Source organism: Mirounga leonina, unplaced genomic scaffold (assembly GCF_011800145.1).
Source record: "Mirounga leonina isolate KUSES-001 unplaced genomic scaffold, KU_Mleo_1.0 Mir_94, whole genome shotgun sequence".
NCBI lineage: Eukaryota > Metazoa > Chordata > Mammalia > Carnivora > Phocidae > Mirounga > Mirounga leonina.
In genome coordinates, this window is record NW_023270855.1 from 3,604,770 (window position 1) to 3,632,695 (window position 27,926).

At 52.6% G+C, this 27,926-nt stretch overlaps 1 protein-coding gene across 1 annotated transcript in view; it reads right to left on the reverse strand.

Moving 5' to 3' along the window:
* The window catches only part of NUP210 (nucleoporin 210), a 103,420-nt gene that overhangs the window by 31,177 nt on the left and 44,317 nt on the right, over positions 1–27,926 (reverse strand). Inside the window, exons 14-20 of the mRNA XM_034996459.1 lie at positions 24,569–24,714; positions 16,309–16,530; positions 14,322–14,495; positions 8,287–8,479; positions 7,725–7,831; positions 5,790–5,894; positions 5,597–5,698 (exon numbers count right to left, since the gene is read on the reverse strand). Of these exons, the coding sequence (XP_034852350.1) occupies positions 5,597–5,698; positions 5,790–5,894; positions 7,725–7,831; positions 8,287–8,479; positions 14,322–14,495; positions 16,309–16,530; positions 24,569–24,714 (1,049 nt within the window). The remainder of the gene's footprint in view (positions 1–5,596; positions 5,699–5,789; positions 5,895–7,724; positions 7,832–8,286; positions 8,480–14,321; positions 14,496–16,308; positions 16,531–24,568; positions 24,715–27,926) is intronic.

A 27,926-nucleotide genomic window follows, 5' to 3' on the forward strand; every position in this document is an offset into this window, starting at 1 on the left:
GGCAGGTGGGGGGCAAACCACGGAGCTGGTGGCTGAGTCCAGAGGGCTGCTTCCCGTCTCTGTCTGGCCCTGGCTTTGCTGGCTGCAGTTTGTGGTGTTAGAGTCATTTGGCAGGGGGCATGGAGGGGAGGTTTACAGTGATTCAGTGCTTACAAGGCTAGAATGTCAACATCAAGAACCTGTCGGGGGAAAAAACAGGTTTCTGACTCTAAGGAGACAGCCAAATGTGATCACATCATATCCAGGTTAAAATCCTTCAAAGGTGGCCCAGAGACTGAGTCCAAATCCTTCCCACATCCTAGAAGAACCTGACACGAGCCGGCCCTTGCCCATGGCTCTAATGTCACTGCAAACTAGGCTCCCTCACCACTGTCAGGCTCCAGCCACCGTTCTGCTCTGTTCCTCAAAGCCAGCTAGGGCCTGCCTGCCTCAGGGCCACACAGCCCATCTTAACAATCTGGGGCATTTTCCCCCCCACACTCCATCTTCACCTGCTGGCTCCTGCTCATCCTTCAGGCCTCTGCTCAAGCATCCTTCCTAGGAAAGTCTTCCCCAGTTAGATAGCTAAGGCTTCCCGCTACCTCTGCTCACTTCTCCTAGTGCAGCTTTACTGCTTGTAATTGGGCTGTGACAGAGACCACAGTCTAGTGTCTGTCCTCCCCCAGGCTGTCTTCTCATCAGCTACAGCCTCAAGGCTGGGCCTAGCGTCTGGCACAGGCTCACCCCCCAGTAAACATGTATTGATCAGACCAAGATCCAGGGTCACAGCTCTAGGTCACTACAGTTATGGCAAAGAAACCTGGTACTCCAGCTTGCTTGCTTACCTTTAATTTTAGCTTTGCAAAGACCTAGAAATTCTAGGAAAAATAAAAAAGTCTGCAAACCCACACACCCTCATCTCTTTGGGAGATGCTGGTTGTGGTCCAACTCTCAATGCACATATGGGGAAACTGAGGCCCACACAGGGTGGGAAGCCAGCCTTGAAGGGGCAGCACTGGGGAGGAAACTCAGGTGCCCGAGCTCTCAGTTCAGGGCTCCTTCTACCACACTTTGCCACTTGCCAGAACAGGATGCCCCCAGCAACCAAAACGGAACCGTGGGCAGGGGAGGAGAGCAGGGCAGGAAAAGGCCAGAGCTGAGGCAGAGGCCCAAACCCACAGTTAGCTGGGGGCATGGAGGATTAGCAAGCTCGGCCAAGCTGGAAACTCTGTCAGTATCACTGAGCTCAAGGGCACATCAACACGGATGAGGCATGCCCGAGTTATTCCACACGATGACTTAAAAGTCGATTAACAAAGACCCCAGAGTGGAAATCATGGTTGTATTCCAAAGCGATGCCTCGGCAATTTGAGCCATCGCCACCCAGGTCTGGTATGAAATACAGGCCGAGGAGTGGGCTCTGGGAAGCACCAGGTCTCCAGTTTTGCCGAGGATGATTCACCCTGGCTTATTCCTTTTCCCTCAATGAAAACGCATTTAAAAATTCGAGAGAGAAATGAGAGCTTTCTTTGAAAACTGAATTCGAGGCTCCAATCTATTCCTCCTGCTGTCAGGGGCCGGTGCATCCTTCATGGCACCAAGAAATTACATGTTGCCCTGGCGGCTGATAGACCCACGCAGGGGAATGCACAGAGGGCTTTTTCTTGTTCTTTTTTTCCTCCCCTTCAAAAGGACCATTTGGCACATTTTAAACAAAGACATAAAATGGCGAGGGGAAATCAATTCTGTCTTCCACTTGATTTCCCAGAGGCTGGACGTCTGGCCGCATTCTGGATGACAGACGTGGAGGACCGGCATCAATCTGCCATCCGCGGAGAGGCTGCGTGCCCCGGCCTGCCCCCCTGCTGGCATACAGTGGCTCACCTCACCCCTGCTGAGCAACGCTTCAAGGGAGAGCACACCGGGCCACCTGGGAGAAAAACCGCTCTTGGAGAAGGGGGACATTTGCCAGGCCACTGGTGGCCGAGCGGGGACCGGCCTCACTGCCAACTCTGGACTGTGCCTGTCTGCTTCTCGTGGCATTTTGGACCCACTTGCTTCTTGACTGACATTCGGGGGGGAACGTGTATGAAGGAGAGGAGTAGGAGACACTCCAGGCCCAGAGTGAGTTCTAATGTCTAAGTGTTGAACTTCAGTGAGAAGTGAGGACTTCAGGGCATACTGAGCCGAGAGGAAAGTCCTGTCATCTCTTCAGGGACGATGAATACATTACTGCTCATTAAGACCCTGGCGGTGGAGCCTGAGGTGGCTCTGCTCGTGAGCGGGCTGACACCGTGATATCCGCTCGCACCCGCCCGGCCCCGAGCTTCTGCCCGCACCGGCTCGGCTCCGAGCTTCCCTGGGTCCCCATACGCTTCAGGCTTGTCCCTTGACAGGTGGCATTTATAGAAGAGTAAGGACCCTATAAATACTGCCAGACGTCACAGGACCCTTCAGCTCCCATTTCCTATTATGGAGTGCCTGTCAATTGGGGGGGGGGGCGTCAGGCCGCGCCATGCAAGTGTTGGGGTCCATGCCCCCAGTGAGACGTCCCTGAGACCTGCAGGGGGTGACCACGAACACAGGGAAATCACAGGCATGGGGAAGAGGCCTGGCTTGGAGGCTGGATGAAAATCCATCCAGGGACCCCAGCTGGCCTTGAGGCTTCCTGCTGGGCCAGGACTGGGACAGGTACCTCTGGGAAAAAGCAGGACACACCGAGTTCAAAGCCTGTGGCCGCCCCCTGCTACTCTCCCCATCTTCCTTCCTGATGCACTTGTCGAATATACAATGTCGCCATGCCTGCCGATGCATCAGAGGATGGAGGAAACGGAGAGAAACACTGTGGCTTGTGATTTGTTCACCACTGACTCCCAGTGCCTGGGCCGGCACCAGTCTTTTGCAGAAGGAATGCATTACTTAAAGGTACGAGGTGCTTGGCACACAGTGGGCCGTTCCCCCTGCCTTTCTAATCACATGGGTTCTGCATGCAGGACTTGATATGAAATGGAAAGAATGGGTGAGAAGAAAGAAACTCTAAGTTTAAATCAGGTAAGCACTCCTAGAGAAAAGCCAGCCAAAAATGAAATAAAGGCCCGTCGCAGAGAGTTTTGGGGTATGTGTGAGCAGAAATCAGCACAGCCCTTCATGCATTGTGTGGGCAGACTAGCCCCACAATGGCCCTGGTGTGTGAGTACCACAGCTACCTTCCAGAGACACTCAGAAGCCGAAACACACCCAGGAGCCATTCTTGCATCCCGAATGTGCATCAATAGGAAAGAAAGAAACATTTTCTATGAGCTAATTGAAGAACCGCTGTGGGCTTTCTCGTCTCTGTGATTAAGGGAAATGAGAATGTTGCTAATGAGCAGCAGGAAAATGCCAAAGAAATGTGTAAACGTCCTTCAGAAACAACTGTCTGAGAGAAGCTGCTAGGATCTGTCACCGATTGTCAATGCTCCATGAAAAATTCCTCCAGCAGGTTACAGAAGAGGCAGAGGGAACCAGAACCCAATCTCCATCTCGAGGTGCAATGGTCTCTGCACAGGCCCAAGCCGATGGGAGGCAGAGACCCCAGGGGTCAAGGTGCCTCCTAAACACCCCTTGTGGGGTCTGCCCCATGGGAGGCTGCTGGTGCTTCCCATAGTGCTTGGCTTGTCCTGGGGATCGTGCCTGCCCTGGGCGCTCTGTCCCACTCCACAAGAGCCATGGTGGGATGAGACACATGAGCAAGGGCCAGCCCACAACCAGAGAACTGCTGTGGCTCTCGCTGGGACCATCTGTAGAATGGGGACACAAATACTTGTCTTGACTGGAGAAACCTAGCATCTGCTGCTGACAGGGATGGCACAGGGATAAACCTAGTACTGCAGCACTGTGGGACTGAACAGGGGCTCGAGGTCTGGGGAAACCTGACCCTGATGTTGAAATCCTGAGTCTTCCAGACAAGTGTCCCAGCTCCTATTTGGCTGCCTCCAGAGACAGGGCACTCACTATCTATTGAAGCAGTCCAGTCCAACAGGGCTCTTAGAAGCTCTTGTTCTTGGAGGAGAGTTCTCTCTCTGGCTGCAGGCCCATCCTCCAGGCTTACTCAAAATGTAAGGTGCGAAGTAAATGTGAGTAAAGGGGTCCCCAAGTATTGTTGGCTGTACACATTTTTCTGAACTTGAAGCTTCTCTCTTCTTGACAACCGGGAGTTTTTGGTTTTTTTTTTAAAGATTTTATTCATTTATGTGAGAGAGAAAGAGAGAGCGCATGAGAGAGAGAGCACCAGCGGCAGGGAGGGGCAGAGGGAGAGGGAGAAGCAGTCTCTCTGCTGAGCAGGGAGCCTGACACAGGGCTCGATTCCAGGACCCTGGGATCGCACCCTGAGCCATAAGGCAGACACTTAACTGACTGAGCCATGCAGGCACCCTGTTAATAACAGGGGAGTTCTTTTTAAATCCCCAGAAGTAAAGCAAAGCAAGGCATGTCTCAAGCAGTCAGAATTATTTATGATTTGAGCTTTTCCTTTTAATATGAAGGATGTGACAGTGAAGACTCATTTACATGGCAGGAGGGATGGCCAGGGAATTATTCTTTCTTTTATAAAGGGAACAAAAATGCTCTGGGGACCATTTCCTATGATCTCAGACTTCTAGCAACCCTCATGCTGCCTCTAACAACACACAGAGTGGCTGCACCAGCTTGCATTCCCACCAACAGTGTAGGAGGGTTCCCCTTTCTCCACATCCCCGCCAACATCTGTCGTTTCCTGACTTGTTCGTTTTAGCCATTCTGACTGGTGTGAGGTGGTATCTCATTGAGGTTTTGATTTGGATTTTTATGGGGCTATTTTTAAAAAACAAAAAGATTTAAACAACTCAAATGTTCTACAAAGAGAGAATGGCTAAGTACAAACGACTACATAAAAATAACCAGCCAGCCTAGGGGCACCTGAGTGGCACATTCGGTTAGGCGTCTGACTTTTGGTTTCAGCTTAGGTCATGATCTCGGGGTTGTGGGATCGAACCCTGCATCGGGCTCCAGGCTCGGCATGGAGTCTGCTTGGGATTCTCTCTCCCTCTTCCTCTGCCCCTCTCCTCCGCTCTCTCTCTCTCTAAAATACATAAATAAATCTTTAAAAAATCTATTTTTTAAAAATCAGCCAGCCTACATAGCAACATGGGGGAAAAAACTTAGGGTGCAACCCCTGACAAACACAGAATGCTAAATTCTTCCATACTGTGGGCACAGCTGAGTCAGTATTTGCCAGAATAGGGAGAGGGTCAAGAAAGGAATATGGAAGAACAGAAAAAGCCAATATACCTTTCAAAGGCAATCTTCCTTATCATTGTTATAGTGCTACTTATATAATCATGTTTTAATTAAAAGATTGACAGACATGAAACCACTAGTTAATAACTAACAGTGTGGGTAGTTTGTAGACGTGGAATGAAAGTCACAAAGGTAGCTCACAAGTGATGAAAGTTTCACAAACGATGAATTGCAGACTCTAAAGACCTTGCTAATTGCATCTGATGTGATTAAGTGCCTACTTTGGAAATAACCACTCTGTTAAACCTAAGGCCACCGGATGAGGAATTGCAAGGAGCGTAGGGACAGGGCCCGCACTCACCATGGCCACGCCCCTGGCCTCCTGGTAGACCACTTTGATGATGTCTGCGGTGCTGGTGTTGAGGAAGAAGTAGCCAGAGCCTTCTCTGATGTGCAACTCGGTCTGCAAGGAGGGGTCAGCCTGGGTGTCAGAAGCGAAGGGGCCCCTGTGGGCCACGCCCAAGTAGCATCGTGGCAGGGAAAAGAATCTGTACCTGAACACTGGGGTGGTTGTAGATGGTCACCTCCTCCGGGCTCACCCTCACGTCTTCCACCAGGATGAGTTCTATGGAGGCTGACACGGGCATGAGAGGGTCGTACTGTAGGGGCAAGGCAGTGCCATCAGATCCAAGACAATGGGCCAACGTTGGGCCAGCCCACGGGCCTCACCCCTATAAGGGCAGCACTAGAAACCCCAGGTCCTGGCGTCACCCTATACTTGTTATGTTGGGGACACAGCCCCGGGAAAACCATCATGCTCCAAGCCCAGACAAGAGGCCACATCCCTTTGAGACATCCGGTAATTCTGCCAAGGCCGGCACCCCACCCCACCTGCCAGGCCCTGTGAAGCAGGCGATTCACCACCCCCCAGGAAAGCGGGGGCACACAGCAGATGACCAGCTGCAGAGCCGTGTGTGAGGGGCCGGGGCTTGGGCAAGCAGCAAAGGCGCTGAGTGGAGGGGCGTCCTCATGGTGGGCTCCCAAGGGAACAAGCACGGCCCCTGCCCCCGTGGGTGGTGCACGTATCCGAGTACGTGATGCTGCGACGTGTACCTTAAGGGAGACTGCTGGACCCGCCCCAGCTCGGACCTGCCGTGTACTCACGTGCTTGAGCACCTCCCCTGTGCCCAGCACTGTGCTAGCCTCCGGGGGTCCCTAACTGCCCTCAGCAATGATGCAAATTTACTGGAGGTCAGGATTAGAAGGGAAAGTAAATGAAGGACTTGTGTCAGAGCTTGGGGGGGTTGTGAAGGCAGTGAAGGGCAGGTTAGGGATGGGGGGGACTCTCAGGTGAGCAGACACCAAGGAAGTGAAGGTGTGGGTGGTATCACTAGAGAAAAACCCACAGGCCAAAGAGCCTAGGTGCCAAGGCCCTGAAGGGGGAGGCCCATGAGGCCACCCAGAGCCAAGGGACTCCCTGTGCAGGTGGGGACAGATGACCCAGGGCTTGAGCCACCAGGGGCATACAGGTGTACTCCTTGAGGGCCACCTACCCCCAGGCCAGCTTCAGTGCTGCTCCCACTGGAGTCCCACCCCCTCCAAATGCTTCCCTTGCTCCCCACTACCCAGGAGACAACTTCAAGCTCCTTATCCTGGCATTTAGGGTCTCCTGGAACCCAGGCCCACCTTCTCCTTCCAGCCATCATCTCCTGCCTTCGTCCTATACAAAACCCAAGTTGACTGCTGCCCCTCCCTCACCATGGGGTGGGGATCATCCAGGCAAGACCCCTCTTGGGGAGCCCTTCTCATGCCCCCCTCGTATGTACCCACTTCACCCACAAGCAGTGCTTCTGCGGGGGGGCCATGAGATGCTAGGGTAGAGAGAGAGGATTCAATAGGCCTTGACCCAAGTGTATGTAGACGGTGGCAACAGTGTGTATGCGGGGGGCATCTATACCATGCCGGGGGGTGGGGGGGCACGTACTCGGTGCCTGGGCTCAGGGACCACTCTGCAGACAGGTTGACATTGTGGCTGGGACTAATGAGCGGGAGGCCACCGGGTGGGGAGGAGTGAAGGGAAGGAGGGGGATGGCCTTCTAGGCAGTGGGGACTCTGGGTGCCAAGTCACGGAGGCCCGAGCCACTGAGGCACATCCTTGGATGGGATGTGAGGTCAGGGCTGTGCGGGAGAAGAGGCGGGACGGATGAGCACGAGGGCTCCCAAAGCTGTGTGCAGGGCCACGAGGTGCCAGGGCCAGACTGACTGCCTTTAAGTTGGATCCCACCAGCTGCCTGAGTGCCAGGCGTGGGGGATGGGGGTGCTGGAGGCAGGAGGCCAGAGGGAAGGCACCCCAGTTCACGTGAGCCCATGGCACTCGACTGGGGATGGGCTGGTGAACGGAGGGGGCTCGGGGGCTCGGGACGCGCAGAGAGCGGGCAGGACGTGAGCAGGAGCAGGGGGAACACCCTGCCCGGGGCCCGGGGAGATACCGACTGCTCCACCCTGGCCGTGCTGAGGTAGGACTGCTGGTAGCCTGTGGCGGTGGCGGAAATGGCTGTGGTCCCTGATGCCTCGTGAACCGAGATGGCCTGCAAACCTGAGTCCAGGGAGAGAACGGATGTTGGGTTTTAGCCCCCTTGCCGCCTGTGAAGCAGCCCCTCCCTCCTTCCGACTTGCAGTTTTAAATCTCTGGTCCTAAAAATACATAAGCGAGTTTGTTTCAACTGTATGCACCGTAAGAATTACCAGACCCTGAGCAAAGTGCCACAGTGCGGCTTCGGGGAGCTGCGCTGGCCGCAACTTCTGGCTGCCCACGGGTCTGGGAAGGCGCGTGGCTCAGAGCCACAGGGGTCTCGGAGGCTGGTTGATCTGTGCAAGCTGGGACGTGACACTCCCCTGCCCTGAGCCTGAGCCTGTCTGCCTAGCCCTGCAAGAGGGATCCAGTGGGGTCCACAGTTGCCACCAGCCCTCCTCAGTGCCCCCTCCATCCCCCTGGGTCTCACTACACTCTGTACTCCTGGTCTGGGTCATCAGGCTCCCCACCCAGCTCACCGTGCAGCTTCCGCTGGCCGCTCCCATCGCCCTGGGCCACCAGCTGCATGGGCAGCTCAAGCTTGATGCTGGCCAGCGAGGGCCTGGTCGACTCCCACTGGATGCTCAGAGAGCTGAAATTGTCGAATCTGCGGCCCTGCTGGTCGTAGGCGGCCAGGTCCAGCAGGGGGTTGCGGTGGCTGGAGACCGGAACCTGCAAGAGGTAAAAGTCCCACATCCTGGCCAAGCCCAGAACCGGGCACAGCTGCTCCTGATTGCGCGGGGCACTCTGGACCTGGCTGGCTGCCTTCAGGGCTCCCCGGGCCTGGTGATGAGGTGGGCCAAGTCACTAACTATGCTGCCCAGCCGTCAAGATGCCTCATAGCCCTGTCCAATATGGCCTTTTACTCCAGCCCGTGGTCCTCAGGGGGGAAAAAGTTTGCTCCCCCAAGCATGATCCTGGCGATGTCCGAAAGCCTTTTTGATGATCACAACTGTGGGGTGGGGGGGAAGGGTTGCAATGGGCATCTAGTGGGTAGTGAGCATCAGGGATGCTGCCTAACACCCCACAATGCACAGAACAACCCTCAAGAAGTAAGGATTTGGTCCAAAATGTCAGGAGTGCCAAGGTCAGGAGACCCTGCCCTAGAGCCCATCCCCCTTCCACCACCACCTTAGCCAGGCTGCTCTGCTTCCTCTCTGGCCTTACCTTCCCAAATCCTTGCCACCTCCTCCCTGGCCCATGGACGCCCAGCTCCTCCAGCATGACCCCCGCCCCCAAGGGTTTAACAGGAACACCAAGTACAACCTCTAAAATGTCCCAGAGTCATTCAGCTTGCAAAGCTCCTCTTGGAGCCAAGTTCTCACCTGATCCTTAAATATCCCAGTGAGATGGGAGGAGTCATCCCCATATTAAGGGTGAGGAAGCAGAGTCCCAGGGAAGAAAACGAACAAATCAAAGGCGACTCGGGAAATGAATGGTACACCTTCAGGGTTCAGTTCCAAACCCTTAATTACAACCACTCTACCACTACCTCTTGCTCCCCAAGCAAATCCACCCCTTAGAACCCACGCCAAGCCGGCCTCATTCCTCCCAGATACTGGTTCATCCCCTCTGCTCCCTGCCCAGATGGCAAGGGGGCAAAACAGGGACCCTAAGCACATAGACATCTGAGTTCCACTGCCTGGACTCAAACCTCGACCTCTCACCACCCAGGCAACTGCCCACCTCCCAGAGCCTTAGTTCCTCCGTCTGTGAAGTGGGCATCATAACAGAACCCACCTCCCAGGACTCCATTTTAAGTAAGGGTCATATGAGATCGTTTTAAAGAGCCCGGCTCACTAAAACAAACGTGCAAGTCGGGAAATGGGCAGTCACTTGCAGTGGTCACCAGTGTGTCCAGTTCTCTGTCAGGCACGGGTCCAGAAGCCAGGGCTCTACTTCTTGGGCCCCTGCAGTTAGGAGTGACCATGTCACTCACTTTGACCGGTGAAAGGGGAAACTGACTTAAAATGCCTCCAGGGCAAAGCAACCTGCCAGGCTCTCCTTCTTTCTGGCCATGTTCCACATGGTGGCTGTCTCACCAACTGTGTCTCGGAAGGAAGAGAACAGTGACACGAAGCCTGGTCCCTCCCCCACCACCATGATGCACATGTGGCATGAGGGAGAAGTGAACTGTGCTGTGGGAAGGCACTGGGATCTGGGGGTGCTTGTTACTGCAGCCTAGCCTCACCTATCCAGACTGAGGCTGTCCCCGAACTCCTGACGGGTGCCAGGAGGGCTCTTCCCCAGCTCCTCCTAGCTCTCTTGCCCCCAAACACTGAACCAAAGCATGCTGCATATTTTAAACTCAGGTCAGCATAATCCCCTGGAGATGCAAAGGATCTTGTAACAATTCTGGATTCGAGCCAGGAGCTGTTGACTCTGCGCAGGGACAAGAAGTGGCATTTTCTAGATGCCCCACTCTTTCCTCTAGAAGCAACCTGGGTGGAAAACTAATGCCCTTCCCCCCCCCGTGCTCCCAGGGAAGGACATTAACACCCTGTGCCAAGCATGCTTGGATCTTTCCAACAGGCATTTGGGGCAACAATATTATCCCCATTTCACAAACAGGAAGGTCAAGACTCAGAGACATTCAGCAACTTGCCCAAGGTCACACAGGTTTTGGGAACTCTGCCGGTCTAATTTTAAAGCCTACAGGCCCTCCCCTGTGAGTGTACAGCCTCCCCTGACTGTGTGGCCTCTCCCTGGTGCACCAGTCGGGCGGGGGCTCCACGCAAGCCCTGACTAATCAGTCTCCCGGTACGCAACGGGTGCTCAGCCGCAGTGAGCTGAACACAGGACAACCCGAGCCGAGGACTGGGGTCAGGCCGGAGTCAGGTTCCACTTTGTCACTCTGACTGGTCAGCTCCATTCTGGTGTCTGGCCTCACCCATAATTTACTCTGCAAACACATCTTGGGTGGCTTCTGGCTTTGGAGAGGTATAAAATTAAATTGATACTATACCCAGGATGCATGGCAGGGATATATCTTTCTCAAGGTCCCCTAGTGAGATCATAAATCACAGGGGCCATGCCCAAGCGACTCACAGCTCCGAAACTCCAGGCCTGATGGATGGCCCAGCGATTCTGTGTCTGAGGTCCATTATTTCCTGGCGAGTGAGATCTATGACACGCACAAGTCCATTCAGAGCCATGGTCCTCTGCCTGTCATCTTTCAGTCAAGAGAGACAACCCTGCGCTGACCCAGAGGTCACAGCCAACAGACGGCCAGATACAGCTCACTTGGCAAGTGCCCAGCGTGTGAAGACAAGATGCCCATCGATCTGCCTGTTTTTTTTCCTTTGAAAATAAGAAGGTTTGGCCAGCCTGGGCTTGAAGGGGCTGGAGCTGAGAGGGGCAGGCTATCCTGTGGAGGGTCACCTGCTCTCCAGGTCAGTACCCCCTGGTTCCCCTACCGCCAGCCCCCTTCCTTCAGCAGCATCCCACTTGGCTTCTCCGGGCATTTGGGCCTTCAAGAGTCAGGGGCAGAGGGGCGCCTGGGTGGCTCAGTCATTAAGCATCTGCCTTCAGCTCAGGTCATGATCCCAGGGTCTTGGGATCGAGCCCCGCATCGGGCTCCCTGCTCAGCAGGGGAGCCTGCCTCTCCCTCTCCCACTCCCCCTGCTTATGCGCTCACACACACTTTCTCTCTCCTCTCTGTCAAAATAAATGATAAAATCTTAAAAAAAAAAAAAAAAGAGTCAGGGGCAGAAGACACAAGAACGAGCACCCTGCGCCCTCATTTGTCCATCACCTTACTGACCTCCTACCACGAGGAGGGCTCTTTTCTAGAGACTCGCAAAGAAGGAAATAAACACGTAAATTCTACAGCATTGGATGATGTTAAGAGCTCAGGGGCAGGGAGAGAAGGGAACCAGAATATGAAATGTTGAGGGAAGGGAAAAACTTTCAGTAAGGTGTAAAGACTGAGGACACCCTTCCAAGGGGTAACATTTGAATAAAGTACCCTCAAGAGGTGAAGGAGCCAGGGAGGGAAGCCTGGGGGCACAGGAGAGGAGAGAAGTCAAGCCAGAGGGAACAGCAAGTTGGGGATGCATACAGGGCACGTTCCAGGGTGCTCACAGCATGACGGGGCATCCCAGCATGGGTGGAGCAGGTGGGGGGAGATTAATTGGGCCCAGGACTCAGGGACTGCAGGTCACAGAAGGGGATTGGCTTTTGCTCTGGGGGAATGAGAAGCTGCTGGTCGGGTCTAAGCAGAGAATAAGGTAAGAAGTGTAACATTTACCATTCTGAACACCTTCGGTCTACTCATGTTTGTCCCCTATAATCCTAGGAGACCGCTGTCACCCAGGTCATTCAAGGAGGAATTCAGAGCCAGCCATCAGTCCCTATTGATGTCAGCTGCTGTCTGACTCCTGGCCTCACACCCAGTGGACCAACAGGCCAGGTTGTCCAGAAGAGTCCAGACATAGCATGACTATATTCTTTAGGGATAATGTGCTAAATACATGAAAGTGATTTAAAATGTGAAGCTTTCAGGACTTTCATCTCAAGAGCCCCCAAAATCAGGGAGAAGAATTAGGTCCTGAACACAGAGATTTTCAGCTTGGGAATGACAGCCACCTGCTCCCTGCCACCAACACCCGGGCCGGAGCTAGGGGTGAACACGGCTTTGTGGTGACAAGCCCCCGGAGGAGCTCTAGGCTCAGAGCCGGTTCTCCTCACTTGTCGAGAGGAAACAGGGAGGTACACCTTGGCTGCCGTGGGCGGGTGGTGGGAGAGTGCGCCAAGGCTGGGCACAAAGAACCCTCACTTTGTGCTGGATGCTGTCGAGGCAGTGACTCTTAAAGGGACCGGCACTGGTGGCAGCAGAGGGGCTCCTACGGCCGCGTACCTCAGAGCTGAGCAATCAGGAAAGCCTGAGAGAAGGCAGAAGCCCACCAGGACAGGAGGAAGACAAGTTAACTAAACTTGCAGGGGACGTAGAGGCTGAGAGGCCGAGAGTCACACACCAGACAGACAGAATTGTTCCCAAGTCCTAGACACTGGAGTCTGGGACCCCCCCAGAGCTTCCAAGAAATGTATTTTGACCAGACACAAAGCTGTTCTTCACCCAAAGGGGAGCCAAACTCCAAATCTCTCTGCTCTGGTGGGAGAGGCTGCCCACATAAACAGCTTCAGAACGCTTCCGTTACGGGCGCTGAGTCCTCTCAGGGCAAACAGCAAAGAGCTAAGAGTGTCCTATCCCTAGAGGTGGCTCCAGGAGACACAGGGCCCCTCAGGAGCCAGCAGGGCAGAGGGCAGCGGGACACGCCTTGGGGCTGATCATAAGGCCGGGGCTGGGAGGAGAGAAGCAGCCGCAGGGGCCACAGAGGAGGCACTGAAAACTTGGAGCTGGGCAGATCTAGGTTCTGCCTCCAGGATCCTGCCTACCTCCAGGCCTCGGGAGCAAACCCATGAAGGGGATGCAACAAGCCTGGCCTTCCAGATGGTCTGGGTGATGGGGAACGAGGCATACAGTGAGAGCTCCTGGCACATACAACCGTTCTGATTACCATGTAAACCCTAGGCTAGCCTCAGGGCCTTTGCACTTGCCACTCTACCTGCTCGGGACACCCTTACTGCAGCTCTTTTTAGCCGTGACCACGGGGCCTGACATGGTAGGTGTCCGCCCGACAGAGGCCTTTCATGGCTCCATCTGAAGTGGCCTCACTGGTAGGTGTCCTGCACTACCTCCCTCGCTCCACAGCCCTTCCCACCTTCTGCCCTTCTTGTCTACTATCCGTGGGCCTCCTGGTCTCCTGTCCCCTCCAGGTGCCTCACCTGTCCTGAGTACTCTGTATTCTCGAGCCCAGAACTCTGCGCCCAGCACACAGAAGGTGCTGGACAAATACATGTTGAAGGAATGAGGGAAAAGCAGCTTGCCCACTCTCCACCTCTGAGAAGGGACTGGGGGCTGGCTGGCTGGGAGGGTGTTGGTATCCCTGACCCTGAACAGGAGGGCTTTGAAGTCCTCTACATCTGTCATCTGGCCTCTGGGGGTCCTGGCTGGGGGGCTAGACCAGCCGTAAGCCCAAGGGGACCAGACCTGTGGGATTTACCTTCCATCCCTGCTTGTCAGAGCAACCCCCAAGTGACTTTCTTCCCCCTCCCACGCTTATGTTTGAAACACAGCCCCCCTACGTTCCCCTCACTCATGGAGAATGCTGCAGCTGGTCCCCCTCTTTAGCAGCCCCCACTCTGACCACACACACACTGCCCACAGGCCACAGCCCCACCTCAAGGTCCCCAAGTCACAGAAGTTAATGAGATTTTACCAACTGCCAAGTGCCACACAGAGAGGGGGCCGAGCCTGGGACCAGAGGCGCCCTACCTCCACCTGGCACTGCCACGAGCAACTGTGACTCCAGGTGAGCCCCTCGCCTCTCTGGGCCTTCAGCCCCCCGATATGTAAAAGCTGACCAGGAGCAGGCCCTCAGCGGGGGCTGCTGAGCATGGAGGCAAGAGAGCAGCGCTGACCCGCCGCCCTCCCTGAGAACTGCTCACTTACCACCTGCTTGTTCTGCTGCAGCAGTGGACACGACAGGTCGAGCTGGGGGCTGGCATAGACGGGGGTCAGGGTGAGCCTGGAGGGTGGGGCGCAGACGAACTTCACCACAGCGGGCTCCAGCGCGGGGAAGGGGTTGGTGACGCTGGGCTTGTTCCCCACCGAGAGGGCGATGACCTGGCCGAGCAGAGGAGCAGTCCGAGTCTGAGTGCCTGCTCCACTGTGAGCCTGGCCTCACCACCCAGCATCCTTGGACTCAGTTTGCTGCTCTGTAGAATGGGCAGCTGAGACCTGCACCACCCGGGGCTTACAAGGGTGCAGTGACCTATGTGGGGGGGAGTGCTCTCTCAACACGCAAGAGGCCTTCAGACAGGGGCTCTAGTGTCCTTTACAAATGCTGGCCAAACCACTGCGGTGATGCCTCACAGCTTCCCGGGACCCCCCGAGGACCCCACAGTTGTAGGAGCGAATTCCCAAGCCTGTGGGTTTTCAAATGAGGAGCCCACACGGACTTGGAAGATCCCTTACAATGAGGTGCAGGTGTGGGAGGGTGTGTGCTGATGGACAGAGGCCTGCATGGCAGACGGATGTGCGGGGGCCTCAGCCTGTATGCCCTCCTCTTTGAGAGAAGTTCACTTGGCCGCTGCAGAGGCCATGATTAAAGATGCAACAAAAGAGGGAAATTTAAGTCTGCTTTTAGAGCTGAGACCTCAGAAATCAAGCCCAGGCCTGAGTTTTGCGAGCACCCAGCTAATGACCCATCCCAAGGAAGCACCCCAGACCCCTCAAATGACTCACGCTTCTGTAGGACCTAGTGGTCGGGTCTTAGAGCCCCTCACCCTCCCTGACCACAAGGCAGGACAAAGGGTGGTTTCCACGCTGACCTGCAGGCCCTCGGCCTCTACCGCAATGACCCCAAGGAAGTGAGGCACAGGGCATGGAGTGGGAGGACCCCAGGGGTGCCTCTGCTCAGAGGGCCAACTCCTACGGCCCAGCAGGGACATGGATGACCAAGCCAAGCCAGGGGGGAGACACTTTATTCTCTTATTCATTTTTCTTAATTTAAAAAAAAAGTATTTTCTTATTAACTTTTTTTTTTTTTAAGCCAAAGCCAGTGGGAATCAGGGGCTTTTATGTGCGTCTCTCCCACTCACACCAAGGCAGTCTGGGTGTGGCACACTTCACAAGGGTACCTCGGGTGATGTGCACATGTGTGTTTTGACGTCAGCTGACGTTCTTTGCCCCACTGCACGTGTAAGGGCATTCTCCCCTTCCCTAAAGGCATGGGCTCTCTCCTATCTTTCTTGATCCCCCCTGGCCTCCCACCTTGCTTTTTGTTTCCCGGCTCCGGGGCATCCTGTGAATGGTGGGCTAGATCCCTACTATCAGCAAAATGAGCACTCGGCGCTGAGCCTCCGGAGTGGCAGCCACAGGGGGCCTGCTGGGTGAGCTGCTGTTTTCTCCAGCCCATGCTAGCCCCACGAGAGTTCAGGTCACAGACATGTTGTGTTGGTCCACCCAGTCTCTGAATTTCTTTGGTTTTCGGCATGGCAAAAAAACAAAAATTGAGGGATTTCACATAAAAAAATATTGGGATTCCTGGCTTATCTTGAAACACCAAAAAGATCTGCCAAACCTGGGCTGAAATCTTGCTCACTAATGCTATCTGCCTGACCCTGGAGACCTCTGACTGTGACCCCTCCCCCGGTCTCATCCCATCCCCCAATTTGGTGGTGGGCAGTGATGAAGCCCAGAGAGAGAAGAGGTCACCCCAGCAGTGGAAAGGGTGCTAGCTCTAGCAAAGCTGTCCTGTAGGTCCCCGAGTGCTGTATCCCGATCAACCTGCCTATCCACTCAGTCATGCCACCTCACTGATCCTCAGCTTGCCTGTCTGTGAAATGGTGCTGTAAGCACAGCAGGGTACTCAGGGAATGGGACTTTACACCCCTTCCTCTGGACAAGATGGGTCTAGGGGTGACGGCCCTCTCACCTGCTCGCCCAAGGCCTGGCAGGTCACGAGGATCCAATGTTGCTGGTAATTCCGGGAGGTAGAGGGCCCAAAGAAAGCCAGGCTGATGCTGTCTGTGTCCTCGGAGGTGATGTTCCGGAAGAACTTGGAAGGCTCGAGGACCCAGGGTTTGGGACCTCCTTCAAACAGCATCTCCTTCGAGGACCCAAGGGTCACCAAGGCAACAGAGGAGGGATCCACCGGCTGTGGGGGAAAAAAGGAGAATCAGCATTCCTCTGGAAGGCACGTGCTCGGCCCCCTGCCAGCTTGCCCCCGTGGAGGCCAGACAAGCCCCAACCCCTCTCTGGAATTTGGTCTGCTCATCAACACCAGCAGGGTTGTTGTCAAGATCCAAAGGCCTATGAGTGCTCCAGGAAGAACTGTGTGCCCATTCTGATATACTGCTGGGGGTGGGAGGTAAATTGATTTGCTTCTTCTGTAAAATCATGGGTAAAACCCTTGAAAATATCCAGAGCCCTTGAACCCGAGAACTTCTCTTCCAGAATCTAACCTAATGACCAAACAAGGAGAAAAACAAGTTCACGCACAAGGAGACATTCATCACACTATCACTTATTATAGCAAATAATGGGCCAACGATCTAAAATCCACAACGGGGGGCTGGTTAACTAAATGTGGTCCATCCATGCCACAGGAGGTGATGCGGGTCCCTAAAGCAGTTATTTACGAAGAGCTGGGTACAACACTGACTGTGTAGTGTGATCACAACTATGCTGTTTTAAAAAGCATAAAGCAATCCTACAAATACACCAGATGAAGGGGGCAACTGCAGATGGCCTGTCCCTGCTGGCGATTTGTTTCCTCTTTACTCCACGGAGTTTCCCACACTTTCTATAACATACAGAGGAGCTTCGGGGGGGCAAGGCTTTTTTGCCTGTTTTGTTCCCAGCACCTAGAACAGTGCCTGGCACATAGTCGGTGCTCAGTCATTATCTGTTGAAGGAGAGAGTGAACACTGAGTCCTAAAAGTACCCAATAAAGGAAGGATGAATTACATTAAGTTTTACAAAAAGCTCTCATCTGCTTTCACGATCTTTGTGCTGAGGGTCCCAGGGCCTCCCTGCATGGGACGGTGGCTGAACTGAGGGTCTGTGGGAAACAGCAGGGAGAGGGACAGCACCTCCGGGAAGATGAGGTTTGCTGTGCACAAGGACATCTCCCCTTACAGACTCAGCAGGGATGTAGAGAAAGTGGGCCCTCTGCAGGGTCCCACAGCCTTGTTCCCTCGCTCCCTGATGGGGCTTGTCTGATCCCCTGCTCCAGAGGGTCTCACTGAGATTGCCCTGAGTCCTTACTTGTCAGCTAGCCTCCCTGTTTGACCCCCCAACTCTACCCTGTAAGAGCTGCCAGAGGTTCCTTCCGAAAGCACAGATCTGACCATGTCACTCCTGCACAAGACCAATCTGTAGCCCCAGCTGCCCTCAGAAGAAAGTCTCCGTGAGTCCGGGATTCGGGCTCTCCCAGCCTGGCCCTTGCCTCAGCTTTTTTTTTTTTTTTTAAAGATTTTATTTATTTATTTGACAGAGAGAAACACAGCGAGAGAGGGAACACAAGCAGAGGGAGTGGGAGAGGGAGAAGCAGGCTTCCCGCGGAGCAGGGAGCTTGATGCGGGGCTCGATCCCAGGACCCTGGGATCATGATCTGAGCCGAAGGCAGACGCTTAACGAATGAGCCACCCAGGCGCCCTTGCCTTAGCTCTCCTAGTCCCACCTTCAGACTAGCCTGTCCCTAGGGCCTCACAGAAGCTGCTTGCTGCCTTGGTCCCCTACCCACTCCTTCCCTCAAGAAGCCCCCGTTTCCTCCCTCACCCAGTGATGTCCAGCCTGCCAGGGCTGACAGCTCCCTCGCCCCGTGTCACAGAGGAAATGATTGGTCTGGGTGTCTGCCTCCCTCATCAGCCTATGGGCTCATAAAAGGTAAGGCGTGTCAGTTTCCTTCTGTATCCACAGTGTGAGCAAACTGTATGAAAAACGAAAAACCATGTAGAGAAAATAAAAATATTAAAAAAAAAAAGATGGAGGAAATTATCACAACTCGGTGATACTATTTCTTAACCATGTGATTAGCAAAAATCTAAAAGTTTGAGCACACACTCTGCTGGTGAGTCTGTAGAGAAACGTGCACCCTTTTCAAAGAATTTATTCACTTTCTTATTGAGATGTAATTGGCATAGAATGTTATATTAGTTTCAGGGGTATAGCGTAACAGTTCGATATTTATATGTACAGTTGACCCTTAAACAATGCAGGGGTTCGAGGTGCTGACCCACCAGGCATCGAAAGTCCACGTGTAACTTCTGACTCCCCTATAAGGGGATGGAAGCAAGACTTCTGAGGATCCTTCTAATATGGGTTTAACTTTGGAACCAAATGAACAACTTACATATACATTAGAACAAAATTAAAAAAAAAAAAACACACACCAAAAAGCAAGCCCTAAAACTGAGAAGAAATGGAAACAGACCAATCTGATGGATTGATCACAGCAATGCTGCAATGACCGAGCCCGCACCAGTCCCCTACTCTTGGCCTCAATGATCCCTTAACCTCTCACGATTCCCAACATCTTTCAGAACGAGAGCTGCAAACACCTGTCACCCTGATGGCCTTGCAACAGCTGACCGGATGGGGGTCGGGGTGTGTGGGGTTGGTTCCTAAGGTGGAATCAGCCTCAGGCAAAAGGGATGCCAGGATCGATTAGCAATGTCTGCTGTGGGCACAGATACACACAGGTGCCATGTCTGCATTAGACTGGAGTCCACATGGGCGGGGGCCACTTCTAGTTCAGAATGGCCAGTATGCTGGGAGTGTGGAGGCTACTGCTAACACACATTGAGTACGTCCTTAGTTTATTGCCTAGAACATACAGAGTTACGTCCAGGTCCGGCTTCCCCAAGCTCTACTCTCCTGAAATCCTTAAAGCCCCAAGTGTTCGTGCTGCTCTGGGCAGAACATCCAGTCTCAGACCCCTCTGGTCTGGTAGAGGCCAGAATGTGTTGCTGGGATGTCATAAGGACAGGAGGGTCAGTGTAGACTCCAGTCCACTCACCAGGGCCCCTGACCCTCCACCCAGCTCCTTCCATGCCCTCACCCCCATGGTAGCTGGATCCTCATCCCCCAACTGCTAAGAGCCTGAAGTCCTCACAGGTACAGACTGATGACCACTCGGCTGTTACCTGCAGTCCTGGACCCAGAACAGTTCCCCGGCCGGCGGCCACCTCAGTATGGAGGGGGAGTCACCTGAGTGACAGCTTTAAGATGCACACACCCTCCCGGATGGGGGCAGGCAGGCAACATGACATGACCTGTTGAGGCCTATTGGGCACAGGTTCTCTGGGTTGGGTTCTTAGCAAAGAAAGGGCATCACTCGTCAATGAGAATTCTGTCCTTTGAAATTTTTTTTTTTTTTTTTGCAATATGGACACTTTCCTGAATTTGCTATTGGATAACAGATCTCTAGGCACACCCCATATATGTGGGCACACATATATGAAATTTCAAAAACCCAGGGCGCCCCCACCCGCAAACTCTACCTTGCTGTGTGCCCAGGTCTTGAAACCATCAAAAGAGCCCTTTTTCTGCACGCGAATGGCCAAGTATCATCACGGCCTTCGCTCTTCCTCCTCAAGACAGCCTCACGGCCTGCGCCACTCAGGCCTCTGCTCAAACATCACCTCCTTGGAGAGGCCTTCTCTGACCCCTTAAGACAGAACCTCTTGTCATTTGCTACCTCCTTTCCCAGCTCAACCATCCTTCTCACTACGTGCCACCATTTTCCATATAGTCATTTGTTTCTCTGACTCCACAACTAGAATGAAGTTGTTACTGGTCTGCTATGTGACCTTAAACAGGTTAACTTCTATAAGGCTCAGTCTCCCCAACCAGTAAAATGGGTACAAGAACCCAAGCCTCATGGGATTACCATAGAGATTCAAGGGACGTGAACGAAAGCCCGGAATACATGTCCAGCGCATGCTCAATAAATGGCCCTAGCATCATTATCGTTAACTGTCATCCTCATTTAATAGACGGAAAACATGAATCCCAGCAAAGTAAAACAATACGTCCAAGTTCACCCAGTTTGTTCTGACTCCGATGCCCTGTTCTTCCCCAAGTCTCAATGCTACAACCAGCAAAACTTCGCTGTGGGCAAAGCAGGTCACTGTAAACGTGGCCAAAGAATTTTGCCCTAAGGGAAAGACTGTGCAAAGGCACCGTGTGGCCTATAATTACCAGCTGGAGAACAGTGAATTATCACCTTCACGTGTAATTCTCTTCCCACTCAGGTATAAAAGTGTCACAGAATCCTGTGCCAGGAAGAAAGGTTAATAATCAACACAGACACTCATAAATCATACAGGCTCCTCGGTGGCTGTGAAAGTACAGCCACTGGCCAGGCCAGAGAGGAGAGGGGCCCTGCACCTCAGACAAGACTTCTACTACTCCAGGGCTTCGTATCCTGGTTTGCAGAACAAGAGGTTGAACCTAGACATCAGGAGGCCCTTAGGAAGGACAGCCTACACTTGCAGCAGACGGCATCCATGCGCCCCCTCGCAGGGATACTCACACTTGGTCTAGGATCAAGAGACAGAAGGAGCGGGGTGGGGTGGGCAGAAGTTAGGGCCCCACTGCACCTGGCTGTCCCAGAGGCTCAGGGGTCATCACGTTCAGTCACACTGACACTGCGGGAATGGAGAGCCAGGTGAGGTCCCCAGATCCAGGCACTAGGGACTCCCAGAGAGTAACCTGCAGGTGGGTCGAGGGGTGCCAAATCCCTGCAGTAGACAGAAGCCGAAGAGTAACTGGGGTGCTGACTGCAGAGGGAATTAGGTAGCCGGCGAACACAAGCCCCTCCAAGGTCCAAACGGAGGAGGTTACATGTACGTTGGGGGGCAGGGCTGAGCAGTAGCCGTCTTACGTGTGGACCCGATTTTGTCCTTCCCTGACCTTCACCAACTGTCCACTGCTAGGTAAGGAGAGAATAAATATCCCACTCCTAACCCAGCTTTCAAACACCTCCTTGATCTGACCCAGAGGGCCTTCACAGCCTCCTTTGTGACCCGAGGCATACTATTTCTAGTGTCCTCACCAGCCAAGCTTCCTACAAGCAGGCCCTCCTTCTACTTCTGTGTTCACCAGTGACCTGTCCCCCTTGAGGCTCTTCATTCCCTCTACCATGCTCACTGCAGTTGTCTGAGCACCTGCCTTCCCCACAGACCGGTGGCCACCTAGGGCAGTGTGGGACTTCTCCCTACATCTCTCTCTCTCCAGCCTGGGCTGTGTACCAACTGTACCTACCCAGGGATGATCTGCAGAGTAAACTGGTGAATGGACAAGCAAACAGTCATTGTGAGTTGCTTTCCCAGTTTCCACACTCCTCTCTTCCTTAGAGGAAGGACCACATTTTGTTAGGGTAGGTAAGTGTCCAGCTAAAATATTTCCCAGACTCTTTTGAAGATAGATGTGCCCAATGGATTAAGTTCTGGCCAATGAGATGCAAGTAGAAACTGTTCCTTTAAACTTCTGACAAGGTTACTAGAAGAAACTAACTCAGCTTGGAGGAGAGCTCTTTCCCCTTCTAGCTACATTGGAATGCAGATGTGATGGCTGGAGCTCCAGCAGCTATTTTAGATTACAAGGCAAACTTGAGGATGAAAGCCACATACTAGAATGGTGAAAGATAGAAACCTGGGTCTCTGATGACTATGAGCTGCCACACTAGCCCCATGTGAAGGATCTCATGTGAAAGAGAAATAAACCCTCTACTGGCTAAGCTATTGTTTTAGATTTTGTTATGTGTAAATAAACCTGATCTTAACTGTTATCAAGACGGAAGAAAGATAAAAGAAAACACCTATATCCTTCTATAATGTGTCCAGTCAGGAAGCCTTGATTGGGGACATGTCTATATTATCTTCACCCTTAATCCCACCTTGGGACAGTGAGCTCAGTCAGTGGCCTTTGATATTTCAGCCACATACCCCACATAAATAGGGTGTCTGGTCATTTGGAGCAAGCACCAAGGAAGAGCCCTGAAGAACCTCCTTCCCGGGGTCCTAGGAAAACTCCACCTTAGGCTGCGGCAGGGGTTCCTCAAGAATGCTGCCAATCCTCTCGAACCCTGTTCTCTGAGCCCTATCACTCCTTCCTGATCAGGAAGGGGATCCTGACTTCCTAATTTTAAACTGCCATCCTCCCTTCTTTACCCTCCCTATCACCCTCTTCTACTTTACTTTTTCCATGGTAAGCACTCGTCTATTACTGTCTGTCTCTACCTCTGTTTCTACCAGCATGTCCATTCATGAGGACAAGGATTTCTCTGTGTTTTCTGCACTGATGTATCCCTAAGGTTTAGAGCAGGGACTGGTGCAGAAAAGGTGTTCATATAGATTTTGGTGGTGGGGGAGGGGAGAGGTCAGGAAATGTTGGTTTCCGTCCTGGCTGGTAAGCCTGGACACATTTGCCCACTCATTGATTCTAAATAAAACAACCCTTCTCAAAAAATATGCACTTCCAGCTATTTAACCAAAGGAAATGAAAACACTAACTCAAAAAGATATTTGCACTCCCCTGTTCATTGTAGCATTATTTACAATAGCCAAGATATGGAAATAACTTAAGTGTTCAGTAACAGATGAATGGATGAAGATGTGATACACACACATACACAGGAATATTATTCAACCATAAAAAAGAAGGATATCCTACCACTTGCAACACCACGGATGGACCTTGAGGGCAGTGTGCTAAGTGAGATAAGTCAGACAGAGAAAGACAAATACTGTATGATCTCACTGTAATCTAAAAGAGAAAAAGAGCTCACAGATACAGAGAACAGATTGGTGGTTGCTGGAGAGGGGCATGGGGCAGCAAATGGGTGAAGGGAGTCAAAAGGTACAAACTTCCAGTTATAAAATACAGAACTCATGGAGATGTTGTGTACAGCACGGTGACTAGAGTTAATAATAGCATGTTGCATATTTGCAAGTCGCTAAGAGAGCAGATCTCAAAAGTTCTCATCTCAAGGAAAAGATCTGGCACTACGAATGGTGATGGATGTTAACTAGACTTACTGTGGTGACCATTTCATAATGTATACAAATATGAATCATTACATTGTACACCTGAAACTAATATAATGTTACATATCAATTATACCTCAATTAAAAAAAACATAAAACCAACCCTTGGTGGTTGTCTGTTCTGTATCAGGCACTATGCTCGGGGCTAGGGGTTCAGAGATGAAAGGCTCTAACCTCACTGACCCCACTTCTAATGGGTGAGGGGGGAAGAAAACCTGTTACCACAAACCAAGGGGACCAGAGCTGTCCTAGAGACTGACGCTGGGTGTCAGAGAAAGGCGGCCCTGATTGGTCCAGTCTGGAAGCTGGCGGGACGCCCCCCAGGACAATCCTTTCACCCTCCCCTTCAGGAGGAGCCAACTCACCTGAGCCTATTAGAGGCAGGGTTCTCATTAGGACTGCCATCCTGTGACGGGGCAGCTGCTGTGTGAACCCTTCCCAACCACCTTGGGAGGACGGTCTGGTTCTCCTTTATCTGCATTTTAGTAACTAACCCTGCTGAGCACTCACTACCTTCCAGGCACTGTTCTAAGTCCATTTCATTCATTAGCTCAGTTTCTCCTCACCACAACCCTACAGTTTGGTGTTGTATTAGCCTCATTTTACAGGCAGGGAAATGGGAGGCCCAGAAAACTAAGTTAACCAATGCCCCAGAGTTGGTGTCGGACCTGGATTCAAACTGGGGAGTCAGTGTCAAAGCCAAGGCAGTGAGCTCTGAGCTGTGGAGGCTTTAGCTGCCTCTGGCCACAGATGGATGAAGGGGGACTCACATACCAGCTGGTTGCCTGATGGCAGGCAGACAGCAAAATCCAGACCTGACCCGTGTCTCCCAGACCCCAGAATCTGCACCACATGCCATCCTAGGGTTCCATGGAGACCTGGCAGGACAGCTCTGGAGTGGACCAGAAGCCCTCCTGTCTAGATCTCTGCAGAGAGCATGTCATCCACACACAGTTAGCAATCACCGTCTGCCATCAGGAAGGCTCTGCTCCTTCAACCTCCTTCCTGAATCCACACAAGAGGGAGCAGTAACTATTCCAAAAGCTATTCTGACCAGTCAGGGTTTTAATACAAATTTGCCAGAGCAAATGAATTACTCGCATCAGGGGAGGAGGTGGAGGGCAGGGACCCCGGGCTCACCTTGAGGGGCAGGTAGGCAGCGATGGTGATCCGGGCACTCAGGTGGATGTGGCCATGTCTGTAGCTCACGAGGAGTGTGGTGTAGCCCTGGACCTCTGCTCTCACCTTGACCCCACTGCAGTGCTCAGATCCTGGCTGCAGCCTCCCTGTAAGAAGAGAGCCAAACGGTCACTGTGAACTTGCCTTTGCTCGGAAAAACATGACAGGTTGACAGCCCCTCCTTCATCCTGGGCTTGATACACAATCTAATTTTTTCAACTTAAAAATTTGAAGTATAAGTCCCATACTAAAAATACATGTAGCATATGCATATAATTCATAGTGATTTTTTTTTTCCTTCCACAAACTGAACACACCCAAAAAACACGATGACCTGTATCCCTGAATCTCCCATAGATCTTTCTGGTCACTAGCCCTCCCCAAGGAAAACCACTGTTACCTGACTTCTCACCACCAGCTTAATTTTGCTGGCTGCCATATTTTATACGTAGTGAATCACTAAGCATAAACTCCTTTGTGTCTGCCCTCTTAAGCTCACTATCGTCCCAGGCACCATAACTGCCTGTGGTGAGAGCCCTCCTTACATTTTGCACAGTGTAGATCTTTTATCCACATTTGTAGTATGATTGCATTGTGTGACTAGACAGCTGCTGATGTCCCCACGCTACTGCAAACATCTGGGTTGTCTGCAGCGTGGGGCTGGCGCAGGGTGCTGCTATGAACGTGCAGGCGTGCGTGTCTTCCGGGATGGATATATTCCGGCATTTCTGTTGTGTGCATCCCTAAGAGTGCGGTATGTTTGCCTCCAGTCCTTACTGCCAGGGCAATGGGTATGTTCGCTTTTCATCATTATTGCCAAGTATCTTCCCCAAAATGGATGCATCAAGTCATACTGCTACTAGAAGCTACACAGCATCCCCACCAATACTTGGTATTTTCCACGAGTTTTAAAAAAGCCATTCTAGTGGGAGGGTAGTGGTATCTTACTGTTTTCTTTCCAAACACTTAGAAAAAAATTCTACCGTGAAATGCCACACACCCATCCCCTAGATTCTACAATGAACATTTTGCTGTATTTTACATATCAATCCATCCCCCTACCCATCCATCACCTGATCTTAGTTTTTAATGCATTTAAAAGTAAGTTGCAGCTTCAGCACACTTCATTCGAATTGCTTTAGATATGCATAATTATCTCTAGTTCAGTATTTCTTCCTGGTTCTTTTTTTTTTCTTAAGGTCAGATTTACACATAGTGAGACACCGATCTTAAGTGGGCCACGCCATGAGCTCAGACAAACACATCCACCCGTGAAACCCGAACCTCTACGAAGATGCGGGACACGACCTGCCCCCACAGTTCCCTCCCGCTCCTTCCTGGGGGTTCCCCCCCTTCTCCAGAAGCCATCACTATGGCATTCCGACTTTTTTCCACCATAGTTTAGTTTTGCTTTTTAAATAATAGTTTCATTGAACTATAACTCACATACCACAGAATCACCCATTTAGAGGGCACTCGTAATTGAGTGGTTTTTAACATACTCACAGAGTTGTGTAGCTATCACCACTAATTTTAGAATATCTCATCTCCTAAAAAAGAAACCCTGCATCCATGACCAGTCGCTCTCCGTGTAGATCAGTCCGCCTCACACTGCACATCAATGAAGGGGGCTCTTTGTATCTGGCTGGTTTCACATGCATGTTTTTGAAATCCATCTATGCTCTGGCATGATCAATAGTTGGTTCTTCTTTATTGCTGAGTCTTCCATTACAAGGGTGCTCATCCATTCACCAGCTGATGAGCATTGGGGTTGTTTCCAGGCTGGGGCAACCAAAGAGCAGAGCCTGCGATGCCCCAAGCAGAAATCCCTATGTCGCCAGAAAGGGTGTGCTATGGAGTCCGTGCGCAGAGCCCAGGAGCTCCGGAAAACTGCAACTCTGCCAAAGGGGCCGATTTGTGTTCACAAGTACACACAGTAGACAGGGAAATGCTAGGTCTGAGTGTGGACCCTGCCGGCAGTGAGTCTGGGCAAATGCTTTTCTGGACACGACCCCAAATTATAAGCCAGGACGCCAGGTCCTCTGCATAGCTGGGAAAAGGGTGCTGGAGAACGGGGGTTCTGACGCACGGCAGAGGAGCTTCCTGAGCATGATGCCTCCGCCTCCCACCCCAGCCTGCCTAGTGGAAAGACTCGGTGCTCCCTGAGTACCAGGCTCTCCCCATCCTGCGGCCTCTGCCCTGGCAATGAGAGATCCACCTGCACGGACCTGGGGCCAAACTTGGAGCATGCCACCCCCTCTGTGGTCTCTGGCTCCTGACATACTCTTCCCGTTCCTCAGGACACTCCCAATTTGTCCACTCTCATCCTTCAGGTGCAGCTCTCATTTCCTCTAAGCAGCCTTCCCAGGCACCCCCAAACTGGCTTAGACATCCATCTTCTGCACATTTCTGCTGGGGAATATGTTCGGGCATTTCTGCCGGGCACACGCCCAGGAGTGGGACGGAGCTGCCGGGACCTGTGCTCACCCACAGGCGCACTCCATCCCAGGCACCATAACTGCCTGTGGAAGCATGGGTCTTGCTCGGCTGTGTGGGCCATGAAGGCGACACCATGCCTCTCGTGTTTACCAGGAACCCCCAGAGCACAGCACTTACTAGGTGCTCAGTGAACAGGTTGCTGAGAACCAGCCAAGGCTGGGAGCAGAGAAGGGGCCAGGGCAGAGCAAGAGCTGGTGTGTCGCCACCCTGGGCACTGAGCCTAGCCAAGCCCGAAGCCCTGGGGCTCCAGCAGAGGCTCCAGCAGAGGTTCCCAGCCCCGGGACTTTCAGGGGGGCTTCAATGATGAGGACAAGGAAGAAATGGGACCCTAGCAGCCAACTCCAATAGGAACAGGGTGGAGCTCCAAACTGACCCAGAGGGTGTTAGGGGCCTGGGGCCGCCCCTTCCTAAGAATTGGGACCTGAGCCCCATCTTGTGTCTTTTCACCCTTGGGCAATCTTACCTGGGAAAGAGACTGAGACAGAGAAGGAAACCTAACGTGGGGACCCCCTCTGGCTCCAAGCGTCTGTTCCATGAGTCTCCTGTGCCGCAGACAGATGTCACCCAATCTGCTGGCCCCACCCGGTCTCTAGTCCCACAGATTTCCATGACACCAGCATCGCTCTGCCCAGACGAAGCTCCGGATTTTAAGATACATAGTTCTCATACAACCGAGACCCTACACACAGGCTTCAACAAGCCACATCAACTCCACACTGAGGGACATTTAAGGGGCTTTGTAAGGGAAATTTTGATGCCACAGGATTTTGGTCTCGGCTGCCATCTTCAGAACTAAACTCCTTGAACAATGCTTCTGCAC